Source organism: Vanacampus margaritifer, chromosome 19 (genome assembly GCF_051991255.1).
Source record: "Vanacampus margaritifer isolate UIUO_Vmar chromosome 19, RoL_Vmar_1.0, whole genome shotgun sequence".
Lineage (NCBI taxonomy): Eukaryota > Metazoa > Chordata > Actinopteri > Syngnathiformes > Syngnathidae > Vanacampus > Vanacampus margaritifer.
Genome location: NC_135450.1, coordinates 8,280,796 through 8,301,116, shown reverse-complemented (window position 1 = coordinate 8,301,116; position 20,321 = coordinate 8,280,796). Strand labels below are relative to the sequence as shown.

The window sequence follows — 20,321 nt, the reverse complement described above, 5'->3', positions numbered from 1 at the left end:
GGTAGGTTCCATGTTTTTAGAGCAATAAATAACACACAACATTTAGTGGGCCTTGGAAAATCAGTCAAAATCCAGTAAAACAGACAGGGGTTGCTTCAGTGAAAATAGCTGGCAGTGAATGAGTTAATTGTGACATCTGAGTCTATGCCTATTTTGGGGAGGAAATGTTAATAATCTGCCAAACTGTGCCAAAGTACCAATAGTAAAAAAAATATGTGGTATCACTTCATTTTTGACAGCGAGGTACCACTGCTTTTATAGTACCGATATACAGTTCAAGTCTACTGCACTGAGACCACATAGAACACAAGGTCTTGGTACAGTTCCAGACATACTCTGGCATGGTTCACTTGTAACAAGGAAGGAATCTGAGCGTAAACTGATCTGTCACCTGATAGATTCTTCTTCCTTCTTGTTTACATTTTTGTAACCTTTAAGAGAGAAAAAAGCAAGCGTTATTTGGTTCGTTTGGATGGATTCACCAAGTGAAAAGAAAAGAAAGCAAACAGACAGAAAACGGAACAAGTTAGCAACCCCATAACTGATTCAGAGCAAAGAGTGGGAACATTTGAAAGCTTCCCTAAATCACATAATTTGCCAGGAATAAAAAACAAAAAACTTTTCATGTCTGTCACAGGATTTCATGTCACCACACCTGAAAATGTTCAGCAACCAAGATTTCAGCGACAGGGGGGTCAACATCGACCTAATCGTACCCGTCATCAACATGGATGGCACAGGCTACGGCACCAAGACGCAGTCTGTTGATGTCATTAGTGGCATGTAAGTAGTTTTTTTTTGTTTTGTTTTCTTTCACCTGAATTGCTTGAAGAGGTGATTCGTCATCAATTGACCAATATTTCCAATGCTCCATTAAGACATTAACTATTACGTCAGTCCTTATTTGGACTTTAAGACATGTTTACCTTCCCTGTACACCTTCTTGCTCCATGCTTGTGTTGAAAATGAGCAATTACGGCACAGTGCAGGTGTGTTGGTAGCATTAACGACACCACACCCTTGCGCATGTCAGCACAAGTAGGTTAGCTTTTCAGTCTGCCACACCTCAACTTCCTGTCTATGTTAAATTGCTGTTAGTGTTACAATGACGTCTTGCCATGGGAATAAACAAAACGTGAAAGAGGAGTGGGTACCCATGGTTCAAGTTTTTCATCCTGCATTAATGAGCAGTTCCAAAAATACTCTGAGTGGGAAGATATATTTTATTAACTGTCTTTTCAGTTTCCTTTGACTGCATTGATCAACTTTAGACAGATGTGAATGCCAGTATGTGGAAAATCTAGTTTCTACGCTATAATAAATCCGGGAAAAAATATGCAATAGGCATTCTGATCATACAAAGGGGATTCCCGCCTGCCCAGTCAGAATAAACATGCAGCTAATGTGGAACATGAAGTTCCGTTGCAGGGAACAGGACTCTCACGACACGTGATGTTTACTCTTGCGTGGTTAGCATGTTTTTGGGTCGCACGGGCACGCCTTTGTCATACCACGCTTATTTGTCGTGTCTGTGCGAGACTAGTCTTGTATGCTAGCAAGCACAAAAGCCGCCAAAAGTAAACAAAGCCCTTGGTTGCTTTGAAAGCAAAATTAAATGAGTCATCCATAAAGAAGACATACTCCAAACATTTGCCAAGAGGAGACAGACATGGAGCGGTGGATACAACCTGGATTTTAACCACCAACATTTGACTTTAGGGGAATAAAGATTTGTTTTATCGTCAATTCGATTCATATCACGATTTGTGGTTGCTGATTTGATTCAAGAATGATAATGTGTCATTTAGAATGATACAAGGTGAAACAATTCAGTGGCTTGGAATCTATTGAGTAACTTTTTAGCCAAAATTTCAACTAGAGTGGCTGTGAAGTTTGGCAATCATGTTCTGCCTTTAATTCATATATTTATTGTGTAAATGTTACGGTGGGAAAAAACTTAATTTATTCGTTCTATATTTTTTTTAATTAATCATCCGGTTAATTGGTTATAGAAATTTTATTCGGCCATATATTGTAATCCGCATCCAGTCGACCTAAAACAAATACATATTAGTGACATTGTTGGTGACAATGGACAATCAGCCATTTCATTGCCATAATTTTGATTAATTATATCTGAAGCAATAATGACAAAATTAACTGTCAAACAATCGGGAAAATGGTTTTGCTGCTAGTGTGAAACAAAATTACAGTAAATATTTTCTTTCCTAGCTGGGTGGTGTTTGAAGAGCCTGGTTTTTGTGGAGAGTCCTACATCCTGGAAAAAGGCTTGTATGGAATCCCAGAAGACTGGGGGTCACTACAGGACCGGATTGCCTCAGTAATGCCTGTTGTGCTGGTAAGGATTCTGTACTTATGTAGTGTACTTTTACAGTACTGAATGTGTACTTCTACATTTACTGGCAAATTATCACAGTTGTTTGTTTGTTTGCACAAGTAAAGCACTAGCACTACACTTTTGACACATCTTGTACTTTTCTGGCGTTGCCAATCAACAGATTAGTGGCTACACAACAACTTTTGCTAGGCTGTGCATGTGTACCTAATGAAGTGTCCGCCATATGCTCAACTCTGGTTCTAAACAAACAGGACATTTTATTATTTTCAACACAGTCCGTTATCTTACTGTTTTCTTGTTCGTCTCCGGGCTTGTAGACGTTGTTGTTTACACTTCACTCCGTGCTGCAGTTTAATAACATCGCGTGTATTTTATGCTAATTCGCTAATTTGGAACTGGTGCGTAGAAATCACTTCCGGGCTCGTGGTGCATTTAATGACTTCGCTCGTCGCGTAAATTCAAAGGACGATAATAAGAGGAAGAAAATAAATCAATGAATGTTTGGATTAGTCTATATAATCATTGACAGTAATTGTACAAACATATTGTTACATTAAACATGAATGTTTTTTTGTATTAATGTTGTAAATGTTATTCAATCTGGCTACTTATGTAATGCTTTCTTTTACATTTTAGATACATTTAGGTACTGTATTTTTTGGTTTTTATGTGGTTTTGTCATTGAATTCCAGTGCATAGTGTACCCCGCCAAGGACAAGCACTTTTGAAAATGGTTAGCTGTTATGTGATGATAGAATCTTGATAGAAAGTCGTTTCAGTGACATTCAGTGCATGTGACTCCAGTCACATTCTTTCTGCTTGTGTCCTGACTTGACATGGGGAAATGATGCCACATTTTTTTTTATATTGTTGATTCAGTCTTTGGAAGCATGTGACAGAAGACAAAAACAGCAAATGAAATGCCCACTAAATGAGGAAAATACTTGTCAGATGCTCTTGATGACTCATCATGCATGTTTTTTTTTTCTTTTTCAAAAACCACATGATGATGAGTCTCCATTGTTTTGCAGAGGCAATCACAATAAAATTGACTTTATTGATGATGTGACGAAGGGATAAATAACTCTTTTGTTGTATTTCAGGATGATTTTCAGAACGTGGCCAAGTTCAAAGTAGGTGTTTGTCTATCCGAGAAACTTGAGAGTAGCTTATAGCGGATGATTCAGGCGTGTTGTAATGCACCATGTGCTCCGATGTCCTCAGGTGCAGCTTTTCTCCGAGCCGTGTTTTCAAGGCGCCGCCGTCACTTTGGAGGACAGCGTGGCTACCTTGCAGCAAGGCTTCTCTGTGGCCTCCTGCAAGATACTGGTGGGCAGGTGAGCGTATCAAAATGTTGACTTGACCTCAATTCAAGTTACTCTTATGTGTAGGTTCATTTGAGCTTATTTTATGTTACTGTTTCTTAGCTGGCTGGCGTTCGAAGGCCAGGACTTCGCTGGCAGGATGTATCTGCTTGAGGAGGGGAACTACCAAGACGTGAGGGCGATGGGTTGCGTCAACGCGAGTGCTACCATCCTCTCGTTACAGACTGTCGGCTTTGTAAGTTGATTAATTCACACGCTGGACTGCTAGACAATTATCAGCATAAACAAGTTGGTAGGTCAACAAATTCGTACTGTATATTGTGTTTCAGTCGCTGTGTGTAACTCCTAAGATTCGTAAAACACAAAATTATTTTAACCATTATATCACAATGAGATTAGATAATCACAAGCTAATATAAATATATATTTTTTACTGATTTGTGGACAGCCTAATAAGTAACATTAAGAAAAGTATGATTGTTTTTTGCACACTTTTAATGCTAAATAATCAGAGGTGACAAATCTAGGTCCAGAAAGTAAAAACCCTGCCACAGTTTGGCTTTAGCCATTGATGCTAGCTAGCTAGCCCCATAGCAGGTAAATGAGCACCATGGGGGCTAGGTAGCTAGCCCCATGGGGGCTAGCTAGCTAGCACCTGGGGCTAAAGCCAAACTGAGGCAGGGTTTTTACTTTCTGAAACTGGATTTGCCACCTCTGTAAATAATACAAATACATATATGTAAACATTGTATTGCTAAAACAACGCAAAAAAATCTCTCTCGTATATTTACATTATACTGTAAATGTTGGTAATCAAATAATTATGATGTGTTAACTTGTTTCCACATGCAGTCCTTGAGGGAACTTCATACGCCATTTTAATTGTAATTTTCTAAAATATCAGAAGCAACAATTGTTTAGTTCCAAACACAAGTAACTTTAGTCAAAACTGTCCAAAAAGTATTTAAATGTGAAGGATTTTTATTTCAGACTATGATAGTGGAATTTTTCCAACCTACACAGCAAAGTAAGAATTAGTAGCTTGGACATATTTTGCATCTGTTGCATGAGCCACAAATGTTCCACTACAAGGCTTTTAACCAGCCCCGTGTCCGGAAAAAATTGTCAAGAGTAGGTACAAAAGTCTTGAGTGTTGTCTGATTCCACGGTAACATTGGGAAAAAACACAAAAATCCCCATTTGAATTTGCATGGCTACAGTGCTCCGCCCACTGTTTTTTTTTAACCACCAACCTCCCCTTTTGGCAGGAGTTCTCTCAGCCCTCCATTATTCTTTTTGAGCGTGGCGGTCTACGCGGAAAGAGAGTGGTGCTGACGGACGGATGCGTCAACCTTCAGCTGGCTGAGGGCTGCGCTCGGGTCCAGTCGGTACTGGTGGAGGGGGGCATGTGAGTACATTCAACCGGGCTGCGGCCAGCCCATCTACAAGTTCTCTGCCTGGTGTGAATCTCACAGCTCACTGCAGTGTGAGCATTGTTGAAGCCAATTTTGTTACACGAGCTATTCATAATTCTGTGTTGCATCGCAGGAGTCACTACATTATTGTGGGTATGTAGGTGAAGCAGTAGGAGCTCATTTATTCATTGGGGTAACAATGCCAGTTTTTTTTTTTTTTTTTTTTTTTTTTTGCATGATAACACCGTCTGCCAATGACGACGACGGGAATCTGATGCTGATGTGCGACATTCAGATAACTGGTGTAAACCCCAGTTGAGGAAATACAAAGCGTACAGTGTGGGGGGGAACTTAAAGAGTGGCCCCATCCTCCTGTTTATGCAGTAGGCAGGCGAGTTTAAAGCCACAGTGGCCTAATTCGCTTCAGTTTGGCATTATGTGTGGTTCGCAGTGCTGCCAAGCGATTTAAATTAATTAAAAAAATAATTAATCGCATAATTTTCCATAATTAATCGCCATTAATCGCATTTTTCTACAATGCTTGTAATAGATATTTACTTTTGGACAGTTTTAATGTAAAGTCATTAGGGGTGGGAATCTTTGAATGTCTCACGGTTCAATTCCGATTTTTGGGTCTGCCATTCGATTCTGAATCGATTTTGGATTAAGATCGATTTTTTTATTCAAAATAATTTGATTGACAGTTATTTTTGCTTCAATCTATAGATGTGCAAGTAATTGTAATGATCTACTCCAGTCTGAATCGCTAATGCTAATTAGCGCGCTACTCGCAGCACTTTTATCACTCAAAAGAACGGCTCCAGGCTGAAAAAAAAACAACCTTTTATTGGAATAACTTGATCGTGACTTTTTCCTTCTACTCTCTAATGTGGCTACAACTTAACAGTGTATTAGACCGTGTGGAACTACACTGCCCCTCAGTGGCCAAAAAGTGTACAACATGAACAGCGCCTCAAATAAAGACACACACAGACAAAGGCAAGACAGTATAAAATAATTTAAATAAAATCGATTTTGGGACACAAATCGGTTCTGAATCGTACTAAATGAGAATCGCGATTCTTATGAGAATCAATTTTTTTGCCACACCTCTAAAAGTCATCAAAGATTGTTGTAATAGCTTTCGTTGATCCTTAAATAGAATTTTCCTGTAAAATACAAATGTTGATCAAAACTTTTTTTTTTTCATCGTAACTCTCAAAACTTCGCTTCCAGGTTTAGTTGTGCCCACAAGCAGCACACTCCAGCAGGGTGCAGTTTATAGGCTGCAAAAGGAAGTAAATAAAGCTGAGTTAGCTTGTTTTGAGGGGTTTTAAACGCTCGAAAGAATTCAAATCTCCAGAGTTAACACTTTACATCATAACGGGAAATGGATTATAATGTCACTGAAATGATTAAATGCATGTCGACAAGTCAAGTTAGCAGAGAAATTGCCTTCCACCACGTAGTACCTGGGTTCAAACCCCACTTAGACCACCAAACTTTAGTAATTTATCTTTCAATTTACTTCATAAGCACATGAATTCAGCTTTTCAGCATTCACACGCAATTTCTGCAGAAATTGCACTTTGTCTAGTTATTAAGTACCCTTGGCACTCTAGGCTTTTTTTTTTACTACTAAAAAACAATGATAAAATCAAAATGTACAGATCACATAAACATGTCAGTAATCCGTGTGTAAAAACAGACTGCTAGCTAATAATTGCCTTTGTTTACTTCCTGTGTTGTTAGGTGGATATTATATGAGGGCATCAACTATCGGGGTGCTCAGATTTTGGTCAAACCCGGTGAAGTACCCGACTGGCGCCAGTTCAGCAAATGGAGTAAAATTGGATCGCTCCGCCCCCTGTTGCAGGTACCCTCCTCAAAATAAGCAATACTCACTTCATTTGAAGATATAGTGCAACATTTAGCTCGTGTGCTAATTGAAGTTGTTCCACAGACTCCATACTTTTAACACTGACTTTTTTATTTCTGATTGTGTGCTTTCTGCGTAGAGGCACGTGCACTTCCGGTTAAGAAACAGACAAACGCAGCTTTTGATGTCCGTGACGGGTGATCTGGAAGAAGTCAAACTGCTTCGGATTCAAGAAGCCGAGGAGACTCACGGTCTTGAACAGATCTGGGTCTACCGCGCCGGCCACCTTCACTGCAAGGTAACACGGGGTTTGTTTTTAATCCCACAGAAGAGAGGAAAAATTCAGACTCTGCTAGCCGAATGTTGACTGACGTTGTGTATTCCAGCTCATTGAGGAGTGCTGCCTGAGCCCCAGCGGCAGTGTGACGATAGCGGGAACCCGCGTCGGTCTCATGCCAGAGGTGGACAACCACGTATGGAGTATCACCCCGGAGGGCTTCATCCGCTACATGCCGACCTCTGACCTGGTCTTGGAGGTGAAAGGTGAGCCTGGCTAACAATTAACAATACTCAAAGTAAGAAAAAGTTTATATGGATAGTGTCATGAAGGGTGAAACAAATTCCCGAGAATGCTTGAGGCATTTTTTTTCTGCCTTCAAAATAAATCTTGCCTTACTAAATAATATATGGACTTCAATGTCTTGGTATGCTTTTATTTTGAAGTTCCCGGCTGTATGTCGCGGCATAACAGTTGACTTGACTCGTCACCGACGACAACAACACGTCGATGACTTTGTTTTATAGGTGTCTGTTGCCAGCGTTAGCGGCTAGCTGCTAAGCAAGCGGCGAGACCTGATGGATTACTTTTCAAAGGCAGTTTAATAGGCAAAAATGACTCTAAATGTGTTCGTTAGTTGTCATAGGCTTGATGCCTTCAGTAAGAATCTACAATGTACATAGTCATGAAAATAAAGCATGTATTGAATGAGAAGGTGTGTCCAAACTTTAGGCCTGCACTGTAAGTTTCTTTTGGCCCAAACGAGATTTATTAAATTAGTCATTTTAACATAAAAAAAGATGCAAATATATACATTTAAACAACTCAAAATCAGCATTAATAATCTTTTATTTACAATTATGCCGATTTTGTAGTTGTGCAGTGTAATAATTGAAACTGTAATTGAATTTCAATTAATTGCACAGCCCTACTAAAAATGAAAACCAGCTCAATATTAAGTGAAAAGATACAGCTAACCTATGCATCAACCTGTTGCCATTTTTACTTTGTGTTCAAGTAAACAAATTTCGTTGAAAATTGTGACATCATCCTTATTTCAGTCTTAATATACTTTACTTTGCTAACCAGCTCAGTAGCTTCCTTACAAACCTTGCAGGGTGAAAGTTGTTCTTTGTTTTCCAATGTCGTGCATCATTGTCAACAGTGACACCTTGTGGCACACAAAGATATCACGTGCAAGTCCACTATCCACACAAGAAACTGTGCCTGAATCACATTTTTTCTTGATGCACATAATTATGTGTATTGTCTTTAACAGGGGGTCATCATTATGACAAAAACCAAGTGATTCTCAACACCCTGGATCCAAGTAAAGCACACCAAAAGTGGGACGTGGAAATGATTTAAGACATTCCGTGCGGCAGCAAGACCAACGTTCAAGGACTCTGTGCACATTTGCGGCGATGTTCGTCGTGGAAAGACTTCTTGTAATAATAGAATGTATTACTGCCTACTTAAATACAAGCAGTGAGGTTTAAACTTGAAAGAAGACATTCAAGTACTACAGCTCAAGGTTAAATGTTTTGCTTTTTCAATGAATGAATCAGTTTACCCTTTTTGTAATTAACTTAAACAGTGTTAACGCATCTGATGTATTTTTATTCCCGAATGTTATGTAACATTTTATTCAGCAATAAAAACAAAGTTCTACTTTCATTAACTCACCTTGTATAAACTTTAATTTGCTCAAGCCCACATGACGGCAACAAAATAACTATGAAATGCTTTTTACAGGACAATGATAAGCATGCACTTTATGAACAATAATTTAGATTCTGCACACATACATTTAAAGTTACCGAAAGAAAGCAAGTGGGAGTTCCCTCAAAAATTGTCTGAATGCTGAGATATGCAAAACAATTCCCGGATACCATCTGAATATGCCTCGCCCTGTAGAGAAGATAAGAATTGGATACTGGAGGCTTAAGCCACTTTTACAGAATTTAGACCCTGGGAAATAGGTCAGGAATATCTCCGCCGTTGACTTTTGCCCTTTTCACACTTAACCCTTACGTAAGCGAATGAGGCTATGCCGTGACGTCGGCGCGTTATCGTGCAGTAAAAAGTGGTGGCGCTGTTATCAAATGTGAATGACATTAGCATTAGAATGAAAGCTCGTCTCAGCTTTCACAGCGCTCTGAGCATGTTTTGCCAAAAATAACTTGAGCATGTATATATACACAAAGGACTTGTGTTCCAGTATAAATAGCAGACAATATATTTCTTAAACTTGGTTGTAATGGCCATTTGAGATATACTCCCCAAGGACAGTCCTAGGGTTCAAAATGAACAAGAGGGATTTGTCCCTTTTAATCCCGTCTCATTGGATGAGAGTCTGCAACGTGCATGGAGAAGAATCAGCGCGGCTTCTTTCTCTCTGCGCTGTTGCTAGTTTTGCGTTACCGTTTCCTGTTCCGCATTCTGGTGCATCTCTTGCTCCTCTCCATCTTGCTCCTCAGTCACGTCGACGACCGTCTTGCCTCTGGCGTGGCCGTGCTCCAACTTCTGAAAAGCCTGAGGCACCTGGCTGAATGGAAACTGGGCCTCCACCACTGGCAAGATCTGGCCGAGAAAACACAATCAACATTTAATCAAATTATGATGATTTAATTCATCTTTTGAAAGTTCGGAACACTTATCAAACACTGTTATGGGTCAATTTATAATTTTTACATCTCTGGTAATTTACATGTAAGTACATATTGTATTAACTCATTCACTGCCATTGACGGCTATAGACGTCAAAAATTCATTTAAACTATTTCTATTAGTTTAACATTTTTTTCTACTTTTGTTAACAAGAGTATGAAAACCTAGATTTTTTTATGGTACATTTAGAACAGGTATAAAATGTGTGATTAACAAGTGAAGTCATGCAATTAATTACGATTAAAAAAATTGAATCCCGGCTACAGGAGTCAAAAATTCATTTGAACTTTTTCTATTAGTTTAACATTTTTTTCTACTTTTGTTAACAAGAGTATGAAAACCTAGATTGATTTATTGTACATTTAGAACAGGTATAAAATGTGTGATTAACTGCGAGTTAACAAAGAAGTCATGCAATTAATTATGATTAAAAAATGTAATCCCGGCTATAGACGTCAAAAATTCATTTGAACTTTTTCTATTAGTTTAACATTTTTTTCTACTTTTGTTAACAAGAGTATGAAAACCTAGATTGTTTTATTGTACATTTAGAACAGGTATAAAATGTGTGATTAATTGTGAGTTAACAAGTGAAGTCATGCAATTAATTACGCAAAAAAATAAAAAAATCCCGGCTATAGACGTCAAAAATTAATTTGAACTTTTTCTATTAGTTTAAAAAAAAAAATCTACTTTTGTTAACAAGAGTATGAAAGCCTAGATTTTTTTATTGTACATTTAGAACAGGTATAAAATGTGTGATTAATTGTGAGTTAACAAGTGAAGTCATGCAATTAATTACGATTAAAAATTTTAATCCCGAATTTGTAATAATCTTTAGATCGCGTCAGGCGATTAAAATGCTTAATTGTTATTAAACGCATGACATCAATAGTTAACTCATGATTAATCACACATTTTATATCTGCTCTAAATGTACAATATTTTTTTTCCCTAGGTTTTCATATTCTTGATAACAAAAGTGGAAAAAATGTTAAACTAATAGAAATAGTTAAAATGAATTTTTTACGTCTATAGCCGTCAATGGCAGTGAATGAGTTAAGGGCTGGACAAACTGGAATCCAGCTGTTTACTGCTACAATGTAAATATTTGTTAAGTAGGTTATGCTTTTCAACAAATGAAGTTCAGGTTTGAAAACCACTGTAATGATTAACAGATCCCTACAGATGGCAACGTAGCGTCACTATGGAATTGAGATCAGCACAGCTTTTGAGTCGGTGTATTTGAAAGAATACGTGAAAAGGCATCTTTTTATGGAGGACCAAAACTGTCAAAATTAAAAATTAATGATTGAATGAATTAATAAATAAATAAATAAAAGTTAAAATAACAAATATAAACATAATTAAAAAATTTAACAAAAAGTAAACATACATAAATGAAAGTAAAATAAATGCAAAAATAAAAAAACAAGATAAAAATTATTTTTTTTAATTAAATGTGGAAATAAATACGAAAATAAATATATAAATAGAATTAAATGTTTAATGTGAATTAAATGTCAATCAATAAATAAAAAGGCTCTGCTCTTATTTATTTATTTCATGCAACAGATGCTGTCAGCATGAAATCCGTTATGAAGTCCTAAGTGTGCCTTGGGTTGAACTATTCGCCTATTGGTTGATCGACATGTCAGATATTTATTTTGTATTTATTTCCACATTTATTTTTGTATTTATTTTTATATTTATTTATTTATTTGTGTATATGAATATTTTTGGTTGTTTTTATATCTATTTCTATTTATTTTTTGTGTTTACTTTTTTAATTATTTGTTTGTATTTTTAATTGTATTCATTTATTTTTATTTTTGTCAGTTTGGGTCCTCCATACTGTCAGAGCAATATTTATATATTTGCAGTCACATGGTAGGTTCACAAAATGATTATTTTATCTTATCACATCACATGAAGAATGAACGCTATTAAATGTTTTGTATTGTATAGTGAGTTGTTACAGTTTAATGCATATGTTTTATAGCGTTTTCCAATCAGACAATCTACAATTGATGTAGACAGCCATTGGTCGTTAAAGAAATGATTACAATTCCAAGAATTTTACCCAAAGTGTTTGTTCCGCGCATGAGAGCAACCACATTTTATTCTTTAGGCTACATGAACAAATAGCCCGAATTCCCGAGCTTCCAATGTGGGGAAATGTGAGGGCGGGGTATAGAATGTGATGAGGCTGGTCAATCCTGAGCAGGTCCAACCTATTATTCTGGTCAGCAACTCTCGTTATAAACAATGAACGGCGAGAGCGGCCGTGTCACTTGTGACTGACTTTTGGGAGGGTGTGTATGTGCGTGTGTGTCCATAGCTTCCCGCCACTGGTCTAAATCAGCTGCTTGCTGTAAGCCCCCCAGGACAAAAGGTCCAATACGCCTGTGTGGATCGTTGCTCAGCACTGTGTAAAAATCCATTCAGCATTTCCCAGTGCCTGATTCCATCGGACGACGACCCATCAGCATAGGAGGAATGTCAGGCGCTTTATCTTTGATCTACATTGACTCTTAGGTTGATATTACTAATCATGTTATACAGTACCTTCCCGGTATCCACCAGCTTGCTGACCTCATCTAGGCCAGGCCCGTCTGGAGCAAAGAACCCCCAGCGGTAGAAAATGCCATTTGATATCATATTCTAGAACAGGGAAACAAAGTGAAGGCAATAATGAAAGGGCAAGGTTGTGTGTGGAACAGAGAACAAATTAAATTCACATGATTTTTCCAATCTAATTCATTTAACCCCTTCAGACCCATAGATGGTTGCAGTGGACATGACATATTCGCGTATCTAAACCAATAAAACGCATAATTTGGATGATGTCAACACTTTGGAATAATGATTGGATCTTAACTCACCAATCGCAAGTTGATTTGCATGACGTTCATGTTACCGCCAAGAACGCTTATTGACGTATACTAAAATCCCAATGAATGCCGGCAAAAACGTCAATTGACGTCAACTACGTTTTTTTCATCGATGGGCAGCGCAACGTCTTGTGCAGCGTTGGTTTGTGAATGGTTGTGAATGGGGTGGGAAAATCCAAAAACACCCACTAACTATGGCCAGCAGATGGCAGCATTGTATCTCTTTTCAACGGGCTCCCGTGTAACAAATTACATGAAAACATGGCGGATCTTAGGAAACAAAACGTTTTCAAGGATGACATGAAGGATTAAAGCGTTTGTTACATTAAATCTAATTCACAGAGCGTCACTAAAAAAATATTAGTGTCAAAATCACTGTTGTGAAGAACATTATTTTTTTCCATTTTCGCTTGATGCCACTCAAATGACCTTTTTTTCAAATGGTGATTACTAAAGAACAGAATAAGGTAGAAACATACTTTTTTTCTAATGAAAGTAGGGAATCCAATCTTTCATATGGAATCCACCACGTTTATGTAGTCATAGCACACAATTTTCAGTTTGTCTTGAAAAATTAGTGAAAATGCTCGGAATCGGCTGCCATTGTAGGGGTTGTTTTTTTGGATAACGTATGGCAGTAAAAGAGTTGAAAATGTTGCATTTAAGCTTGGTAAGTTTACAACACATTACAGCCATATTATCCTGGCGTCCACTATAACAACTAAAAACATGAGATAACCCCCCCCCCCCCAAAAAAAAAAATTACATGTTGTTCTTATGTGGGAAAAGAGCCCAAATGGGGTTTGCCCAGCAGAAAATAATGAGGGGCCAACGCCGCACAGTCTGAGCTGAGATTCCAACAATGATCCCCAAAACTGTGATGCAGCTGTGGTCACCACTAGGCCCCCGTGTGAATGCACTGTAGGGCTGCCATTTGTTAGTAAAAACTTGTGAACTATTTCATACATTTGACAAATGACTGTCAAACAGGCACACATTTCGATTCTTGTTTAATCTGAAAACGAATGACATTACATTAGTTAAAATTGTAGATAAATATTTTTGCAAATTTGCATTTCAGACACATTTCTATTACTGTATGCCAAAAATTAAGGCCCGATCAACATTAATTATTTTTTTTCGGTCTGTGTTTCAGATTCCAATAACCGGCTAATCGGCCGATTTATTTAGAAAAGTAGAAGGAATAAAATAACTTTTTGCTTCTTCTTTACTTCTTCTTTTTTGATATGATATAGTATTTGTTCAACTTTACACTGTAAAAACAGGGAGTGATATTTACTTTAAAATATCCGGTAAAGGTTGATGCACTCAGAAGTTTAACTAGAATTTCTGATGTGAAAAAACTTTACTAGATTAAAAAAAAAAAAAAAGTAAATATCGACCCCCAATTTTTCAGTGTACAACAAAAAAAGGCCTATTATTTTACATTTCTTTTTTGGATTGGGGGAGTGTTATCTTTTTCTTATGTTAATTTTTTTTTTTTTTTAAACGGTTGATTTTAGCCCATTTTTAAAGCCCTTAAATCCTAATTGACATCAGGATGAACAAAATCTCCCCTGTAGGGTGTCCCCAGACCGTCAAAGTTAAACAACCCCCGATCAATTTGACTGAGCGCTTGCAAGGGATTGAACAGTAGATGGCTCAGTTGAGCTGTGATGCTGTTATGAGAGGAGCTGTGAGGGTGTGAACTGCTGTGGCGCTCTCAAATGACCAGCTGGCTGCTGCCATGGACAAAAGGGGTTTGGAGGCTTGGCAAGAAACACACAAACACTGCTATTCGCTCTGGGAAGGGGGGGAGACATTTGGCTACAATCTGCACAAACACCACATACTGCTGTTTCAGCACTAGGTGAACGCTTGCCGCCCCCATGCTAACGCCCCACATACTATTTATTGTCCCTTCTTCATATACTCTGCTAGACCAGCACTGAAAAACGAAATTTAATTCATCCAACCAAATTTCATCTGAGAATTCGAAAATGTCTATTAATTTTTTTATTCAAATCATATGTTAATTAATATACTACCTGTATGACCTTGGTGCTCAGAGCGGATCCAGCGTGAACGAGTCCATCCAGCAGGCCAAGCGAATCCGTTTTAAAGAGCAAAGGAGTTACCAGCGTGACGTACTTCGCCCCAGACCAGGGTTTTAGCAAACCCGCCGCCCACTCCTCTGTGTCCCCACCCACGCCGTCCAATATCACGTCAAATCTGGCAATGCAAAGAACATGAGAGGTTTCTTTTTAATTTGCCACATTGGGAAAATGTGCTCATTTGTTTTGTCTTCAAAGCTTAAACCAGGCTTGACCAATTTGCACTCTGGCCTTAAGCCTTGGTATCCATGGAAACTAGAGAAACCAGAGGGGAAAGCGTGCAGGTGTGTGGGGTTCACTGTGAGATGTCAGCATTGAGGCACTTTAAAAGGAATCCACTCTGCTGTGTCTTTATATGGACTTCCTAAAATGCAGACTCAATGATGAATTTCACGAAAGAATAGAATTGATATTTTTGATTCACCCATTTAAAGGGGGAGACAACCCAAAAATGTCTTTACAATAATGTTTGACACAACCCCACTAGTCTAAACATTATATTATGATTAATATTGTGTTTGTGAAAAATGAATAAAGCAGCAAAGTCCGCTCGTTTTTATCCATCTGGGGCGGCGGCCATTTTGTCACTGAAAAGGATATCGCAGTGGCTCACATAACAACCAATCACGGCTCAGCTTGCCAACGTCTCATGAAAACAGGTGAGCCGTGATTGGTTGTTACCTTGACAACTGTGATGTCATTTTCAGTCGACAGCAAGTGGCAAAATGGCTGCCACCCTGTGTTTTTGTTGTTTGCAGAAAATGTATTTTAAAAAATGACATTTAAATAATTTTTATCTTCTTCGCGTTCTCTACTTGTTTGATGAGTACCCAAGTTCCAACGGTTATGTTTGTCAATCATAACTACACTTCTAAGCATTGCGCACCAACAAGATGGCAATTACGAGGGTTTAATAAATAAGGTGAATTTTTTGGTATTTGGACTTCTAATACAGATAGCTTACCTTTTTTTATATTTCTGTTTTATTTCTTTTTCACATGGATTTAATTTATTTTGCAGATTAACAAAAAATTTTGAGAGTTTTGGCGATTAACAAAGATGGCCGACCAAGAAGCATGCGCCAGGATTGAGCAGCGGTCAGTTACCAAGTTTTTGGTTGCTGAAGGGTGCAAACCAATTGAAATTCATAGGAGAAGGTCAACCGTGTATGGTGCCACATGTTTCAGCCGGAAAAAAAGTGTCTACAACTGAGCTAAATTGTTTAAAGAAGTTTGAAATTGATGATAAAGTCAAAAGTGTTGTGAGCGACTGGCTAAAACATCAGCCCCAACATTTTTATGCTGAGGGAATACGGAAGCTTGTGCACAAAAGTGTGTGACAGTGCTGGGAGACTACGTTGAGGGAAGAAAAAAAAAAAAGCTTCTATCAATATTAGAAGTCCTTATACCAAAAAAATTCACCTTATTTATTGAATGACGCTCGTATAAAATAAGAAGGCTGTCAAGACTTTTTGTGTTCTCATTTTGGTGTTTTTAATATTTCTAATTTTAAGACCCCTGGCAATTTTTCATTTATATGTTTCATATTTTTCTTTTTTTTACATGTTTTTGTGAGTTTGTTGTGTATAATGACTTGTAAGTTTACTGTGCGGCTTATGTCGTGGCAACTGATTTCAATTTGTTAAATAAAGGAATGGAGACAAAAAGACGGCATCTATGTTCTACAGATAAATTTGCGAATGGCGATTTGCAATTTATCACTTGTAACAATCCGCAGTACGGCACCGCGCCACAAGGCGGCGCCTCCTTGTTGTTGCTATGCCTATGCAGCACTTTTTCATTTTTGCCGTCAATGTGTTTGATGCCGTGAACTTGTACAGAGCCTACTTTTTCCTATTAATAAAGTAAACCTGTGGACTCTGTGGATTTGCAATTTATCACTTGTAACAATCCGCAGTACGGCACCGCGCCACAAGGCGGCGCCTCCTTGTTTTTGTTATGCCTATGCAGCACTTTTTCATTTTTGCCGTCAATGTGTTTGATGCCATGAACTTGTACAGAGCCTACTTTTTCCTACTAATAAAGTAAACCTGTGGAGTCCCTTTCTTTTGCTCTCGAATGTTTTTTTTTCCTATCCAGCAGCGCCGTCCTATGCTAATCAGTCACTGCGCGTTACACACTAAACTGCAAAAAGTTGATTTTCATGTTTGTAATGATAGGTGAAGAATGGTATACAATGCTATACTGGTCCAATCGCAGCAATGTCACAAACCTCTCCATTATTTCTAGCTGGTCAGTCGCATCTTCCGCACCGTAGTCCACAACCTCATCGGCCCCGAGCCCTCTCACGAGACCCTCGGCGTTGTGAGAGCAAGTGACTGTAACGTGGGCACCCCAGGCCTTTGCCAACTATCAGCAGAGAAGGATCGAAAACACTGAAATCAACACAGACGCAACAAAAGGCCATACAAGGATCTTGCGATGTTTCACCTGAATAGCAAACGTCCCAACACCTCCTGATCCTCCAGTAATCAAAACTCTAAGAGACAAAAGCACATTGAAGGTAAATGTTGAAAGAAACGTGTACAGTTGATCTGAGCTTGCCTTTTATTGGACGAGCTATCCCTGCAAAGACCGCCCGCGTTAACGAGTGCAGACAGTGCAGTGCTGGCTACGTAGGGGATGGATGCCGCCTCCATGTGACTCAAACATTTGGGCTTGTGGGACACCTTTAAGAGATCACGCATCTTCAACAGCTGTCTCGATTACTTGAAAATATACCGCGGCCAAGAACTCACCTCAATCTCTGTGAGATTCACAAACTCTGCCAGACTTCCTTGTTTCCACGGGGGTACAGCAGCCCAAACCTGAAGCACATTATATAACATTTCACATCACTGTACATTTAAATATCATTAAACAGTTGCGCCTGAGAGTTTATTAGTCGTCCATAGAGATAATTATGCAAGGATGTAACTACATTACAGAAAGAACATTTGCACATAATTGTATTGTACATTCACGGGATCCTCGTAAGTGAATTAAAGGGATGCTAATGAAATTCTACATTATAGATGGTTGGAATATTATCATAAACCTTGATACATTATTTTTGATCACGGCTACGCTACCTTAAGTTTCACATGACGTTTCCAAATTAGGGATTTTTGATAACACTTCTGAGGTTGTGATGTCATGTGCGCATTGCGTTCGTGAAGAAGGGAGTGTGCAGTCTAATTTTTTGGCCACATGTGGCAATAGCGATTTGAAATTCAACTTTCTGCATTTGGCAGCTTTAAGTATCAGTGGTTGTTATCTACAGCTTTCAGAAGTACTCAATATATTAAATTAAAGCCAGTAAGGGCCCAATACAAGACTCACCCATCCATAATCCAAATGGAAATCAGTATTTATTCCAATATGAAGTGCAGTTAAGCAACGCAACGTATTTGTCATGATATGAGTGAGAACTATTTCCAGAGGTTAACTTATTATTATAATTACATGGCAGCTAAAATGTTAAAAATCTCGCATTTAGCATTGCCTATACAGACGCTCCCCTACTTACGAACATTCGAGTTACGAACAACGGTACATACGAACATGTCTGCGCGCATGCGTGCATGTCAAAAAATGTTCGGAAAGAGATGCTGTAAGTTAGATTTTGAATTGCGCACCTTTTTCCGAGTACTGTAGTGCTTCTTTCCGCCGCTAATACCGACGCTTGGCGCTGTGAGAGCTCACCCAGCATTGGAGGCTCAGCAACGTGTCGAGAAGGAGGAAGAAGAAGAAACGCCTGTCGCTCATAGATAAAGCCATCGCACTCTTCGAGCAGCAAGACCCAAATATTGAACGTTGCACAAAGGTTTCAAATCAATTGAATGATGCCATACAGTGCTACCGCATCATTTATGATGAAAAAAGAAGAAAACTGTGCAATCGTCGTTAGATCGCTTCTTTCAGCCAGTTTCTAGTAAATCCTCCAAGGAAGATACTCATCAACCCTCATCTTCTTCTCCGCGACCCTCAACTTCTTCCTACATTGAAGTTACGGAGGAGGAAGTAACTTTTGAAGCCCATTCCAGCGATGACGAAGAACCTCTCATGATATAAAATCCTCCTCTTCCTCCTCCTCCTCCTCCTCCATCAAATCCTTAAGCATCGAGTACATCTTCCAAAAGTAAGTTAAACTTCATTTTATTTATCTTATTACGTACATGTAAATACTGTGTGTGTCTCTCGCTCTCTCTCTCTCTAACATACGTAGTACAGTACTGTATGTATTCTCTTTAAACATAAATTATAATACAAAATATAGCACTGAAGCAATTTACGAACAAATTCACCTTACGAACGATCGCTCGGAACGTAACTCGTTCGTAAGTTGGGGAGCGTCTGTATAGCTAATAAAATGTAGCCCCCCCCCCCCTTTTTTTTTTTTATTTAAGAACAAACTCAGCCCTGTGGCCAGTCCAGGGTTGAGTTTGCCTATCAACTAAGATAGACTCTAGCTCTGACCCTGGACTAATGAAAACAGAGTGGAAAAATATTCCATTGTATGTTATATTACTCGTGCACACTTGTAAGAACCCAGTGGGAACCACTGTGTACCTCATCTCCTGGAACAAAGTGTGCAACCTCCGCTCCACAGTCCACCACAACACCAGACACATCTCGACCCAGGATCATAGGAAAACCACAATCATCGTCCATTACAGAAAATGGGTCCTTTCGTAACTTGAGCAGCTTAGCTCCATACCCTCCTGAAATGATGTAATATGATGGTTATAATAAGTCAGACTGTTGTCTACATGCTTTCAGTGAGCTTCACCCTTTTTACCTCTCATGGCCACGTCCAAAGGGTTGAGACTGGCAGCATGCACTTGGATCATCACCTGGCTGGACGAGGTGATCGTGGGCACTGGGATATCTTCAGTGTACCTGAGCATTTCGTTAGTGCCAAATTGGTCGATGACCCAGGCAGACATGCGACTCTGTGCTCGCCAAGCTGAAGTGCTGACATGTTTTCGAAAGCACCGTTCACCCCCGACGGCTCGCGTTTGGGTCGAACTTGCAGCTCTGATCCTGAATAAGGAAAGTAGCCTGGTGTATGCCATTGCTGACCGAAACTTAAAACCGTCCTTGAGCCGACAGTGCCAACAAGGTCAGATTTTGACACATAACCACCATACGAGATGGAAGACACCGGCCAGTGTGCGTGCGAGCTAGCAGCCTCGATTCCTCCCTTCCACGCGAGAATAAACTTCAAGAAAATTACTGTATATTACTTAAATTAACCGAGTACAATTTCATTGTATGTACGAGTGTTAAATTATGCTGTAGCGAGAGTAGAAACGGTGAAACAAACACTATAAACAGTGGTCTTGCTAGCAAGGTGGCTACATAACAAGCTAAACGTTCACCTCTC

General features: G+C 38.9%; 2 protein-coding genes and 1 long non-coding RNA gene across 3 annotated transcripts in view; 1 reads left to right on the top strand and 2 right to left on the bottom strand.

The window, feature by feature from the left end:
• LOC144039255 (uncharacterized) overlaps positions 1–2,769 on the bottom strand; it is a 4,526-nt gene extending 1,757 nt beyond the window's left edge. Inside the window, exons 1-2 of the long non-coding RNA XR_013289391.1 lie at positions 2,648–2,769; positions 392–431 (exon numbers count right to left, since the gene is read on the bottom strand). This is a non-coding gene — a long non-coding RNA (uncharacterized LOC144039255). The remainder of the gene's footprint in view (positions 1–391; positions 432–2,647) is intronic.
• Positions 1–8,940, top strand: part of LOC144039253 (uncharacterized) — a 22,524-nt gene extending 13,584 nt beyond the window's left edge. Inside the window, exons 13-22 of the mRNA XM_077552409.1 lie at positions 638–783; positions 2,233–2,359; positions 3,463–3,492; positions 3,584–3,696; positions 3,787–3,919; positions 4,953–5,092; positions 6,852–6,975; positions 7,118–7,276; positions 7,365–7,521; positions 8,535–8,940. Of these exons, the coding sequence (XP_077408535.1) occupies positions 638–783; positions 2,233–2,359; positions 3,463–3,492; positions 3,584–3,696; positions 3,787–3,919; positions 4,953–5,092; positions 6,852–6,975; positions 7,118–7,276; positions 7,365–7,521; positions 8,535–8,623 (1,218 nt within the window). The 3' untranslated portion in view covers positions 8,624–8,940. The remainder of the gene's footprint in view (positions 1–637; positions 784–2,232; positions 2,360–3,462; positions 3,493–3,583; positions 3,697–3,786; positions 3,920–4,952; positions 5,093–6,851; positions 6,976–7,117; positions 7,277–7,364; positions 7,522–8,534) is intronic.
• Positions 8,938–20,321, bottom strand: LOC144039254 (NAD(P)H oxidoreductase RTN4IP1, mitochondrial-like). The gene is made up of 9 exons (XM_077552410.1): positions 19,734–20,321; positions 19,505–19,656; positions 17,692–17,760; positions 17,498–17,622; positions 17,384–17,432; positions 17,166–17,302; positions 14,868–15,051; positions 12,494–12,589; positions 8,938–9,838 (listed from the first exon to the last, which is right to left on the bottom strand). Exons 1-9 carry the CDS (start codon positions 20,008–20,010, stop codon positions 9,665–9,667), a joined length of 1,263 nt encoding a protein of 420 aa, XP_077408536.1. The 5' UTR covers positions 20,011–20,321; the 3' UTR covers positions 8,938–9,664.

Bases quoted from the DNA above. Each gene is read 5' to 3' on its own strand.
- LOC144039254 (XM_077552410.1), bottom strand. From the start codon at position 20,010: ATGGCATACACCAGGCTACTTTCCTTATTCAGGATCAGAGCTGCAAGT. The intron at 17,623-17,691 runs GTGAGTTCTTGG...GATCTCTTAAAG, and splicing joins TGAATCTCACAGAGATTGAG to GTGTCCCACAAGCCCAAATG. The intron at 15,052-17,165 runs GTTTGTGACATT...TTGCATTGCCAG, and splicing joins CAGCTAGAAATAATGGAGAG to ATTTGACGTGATATTGGACG.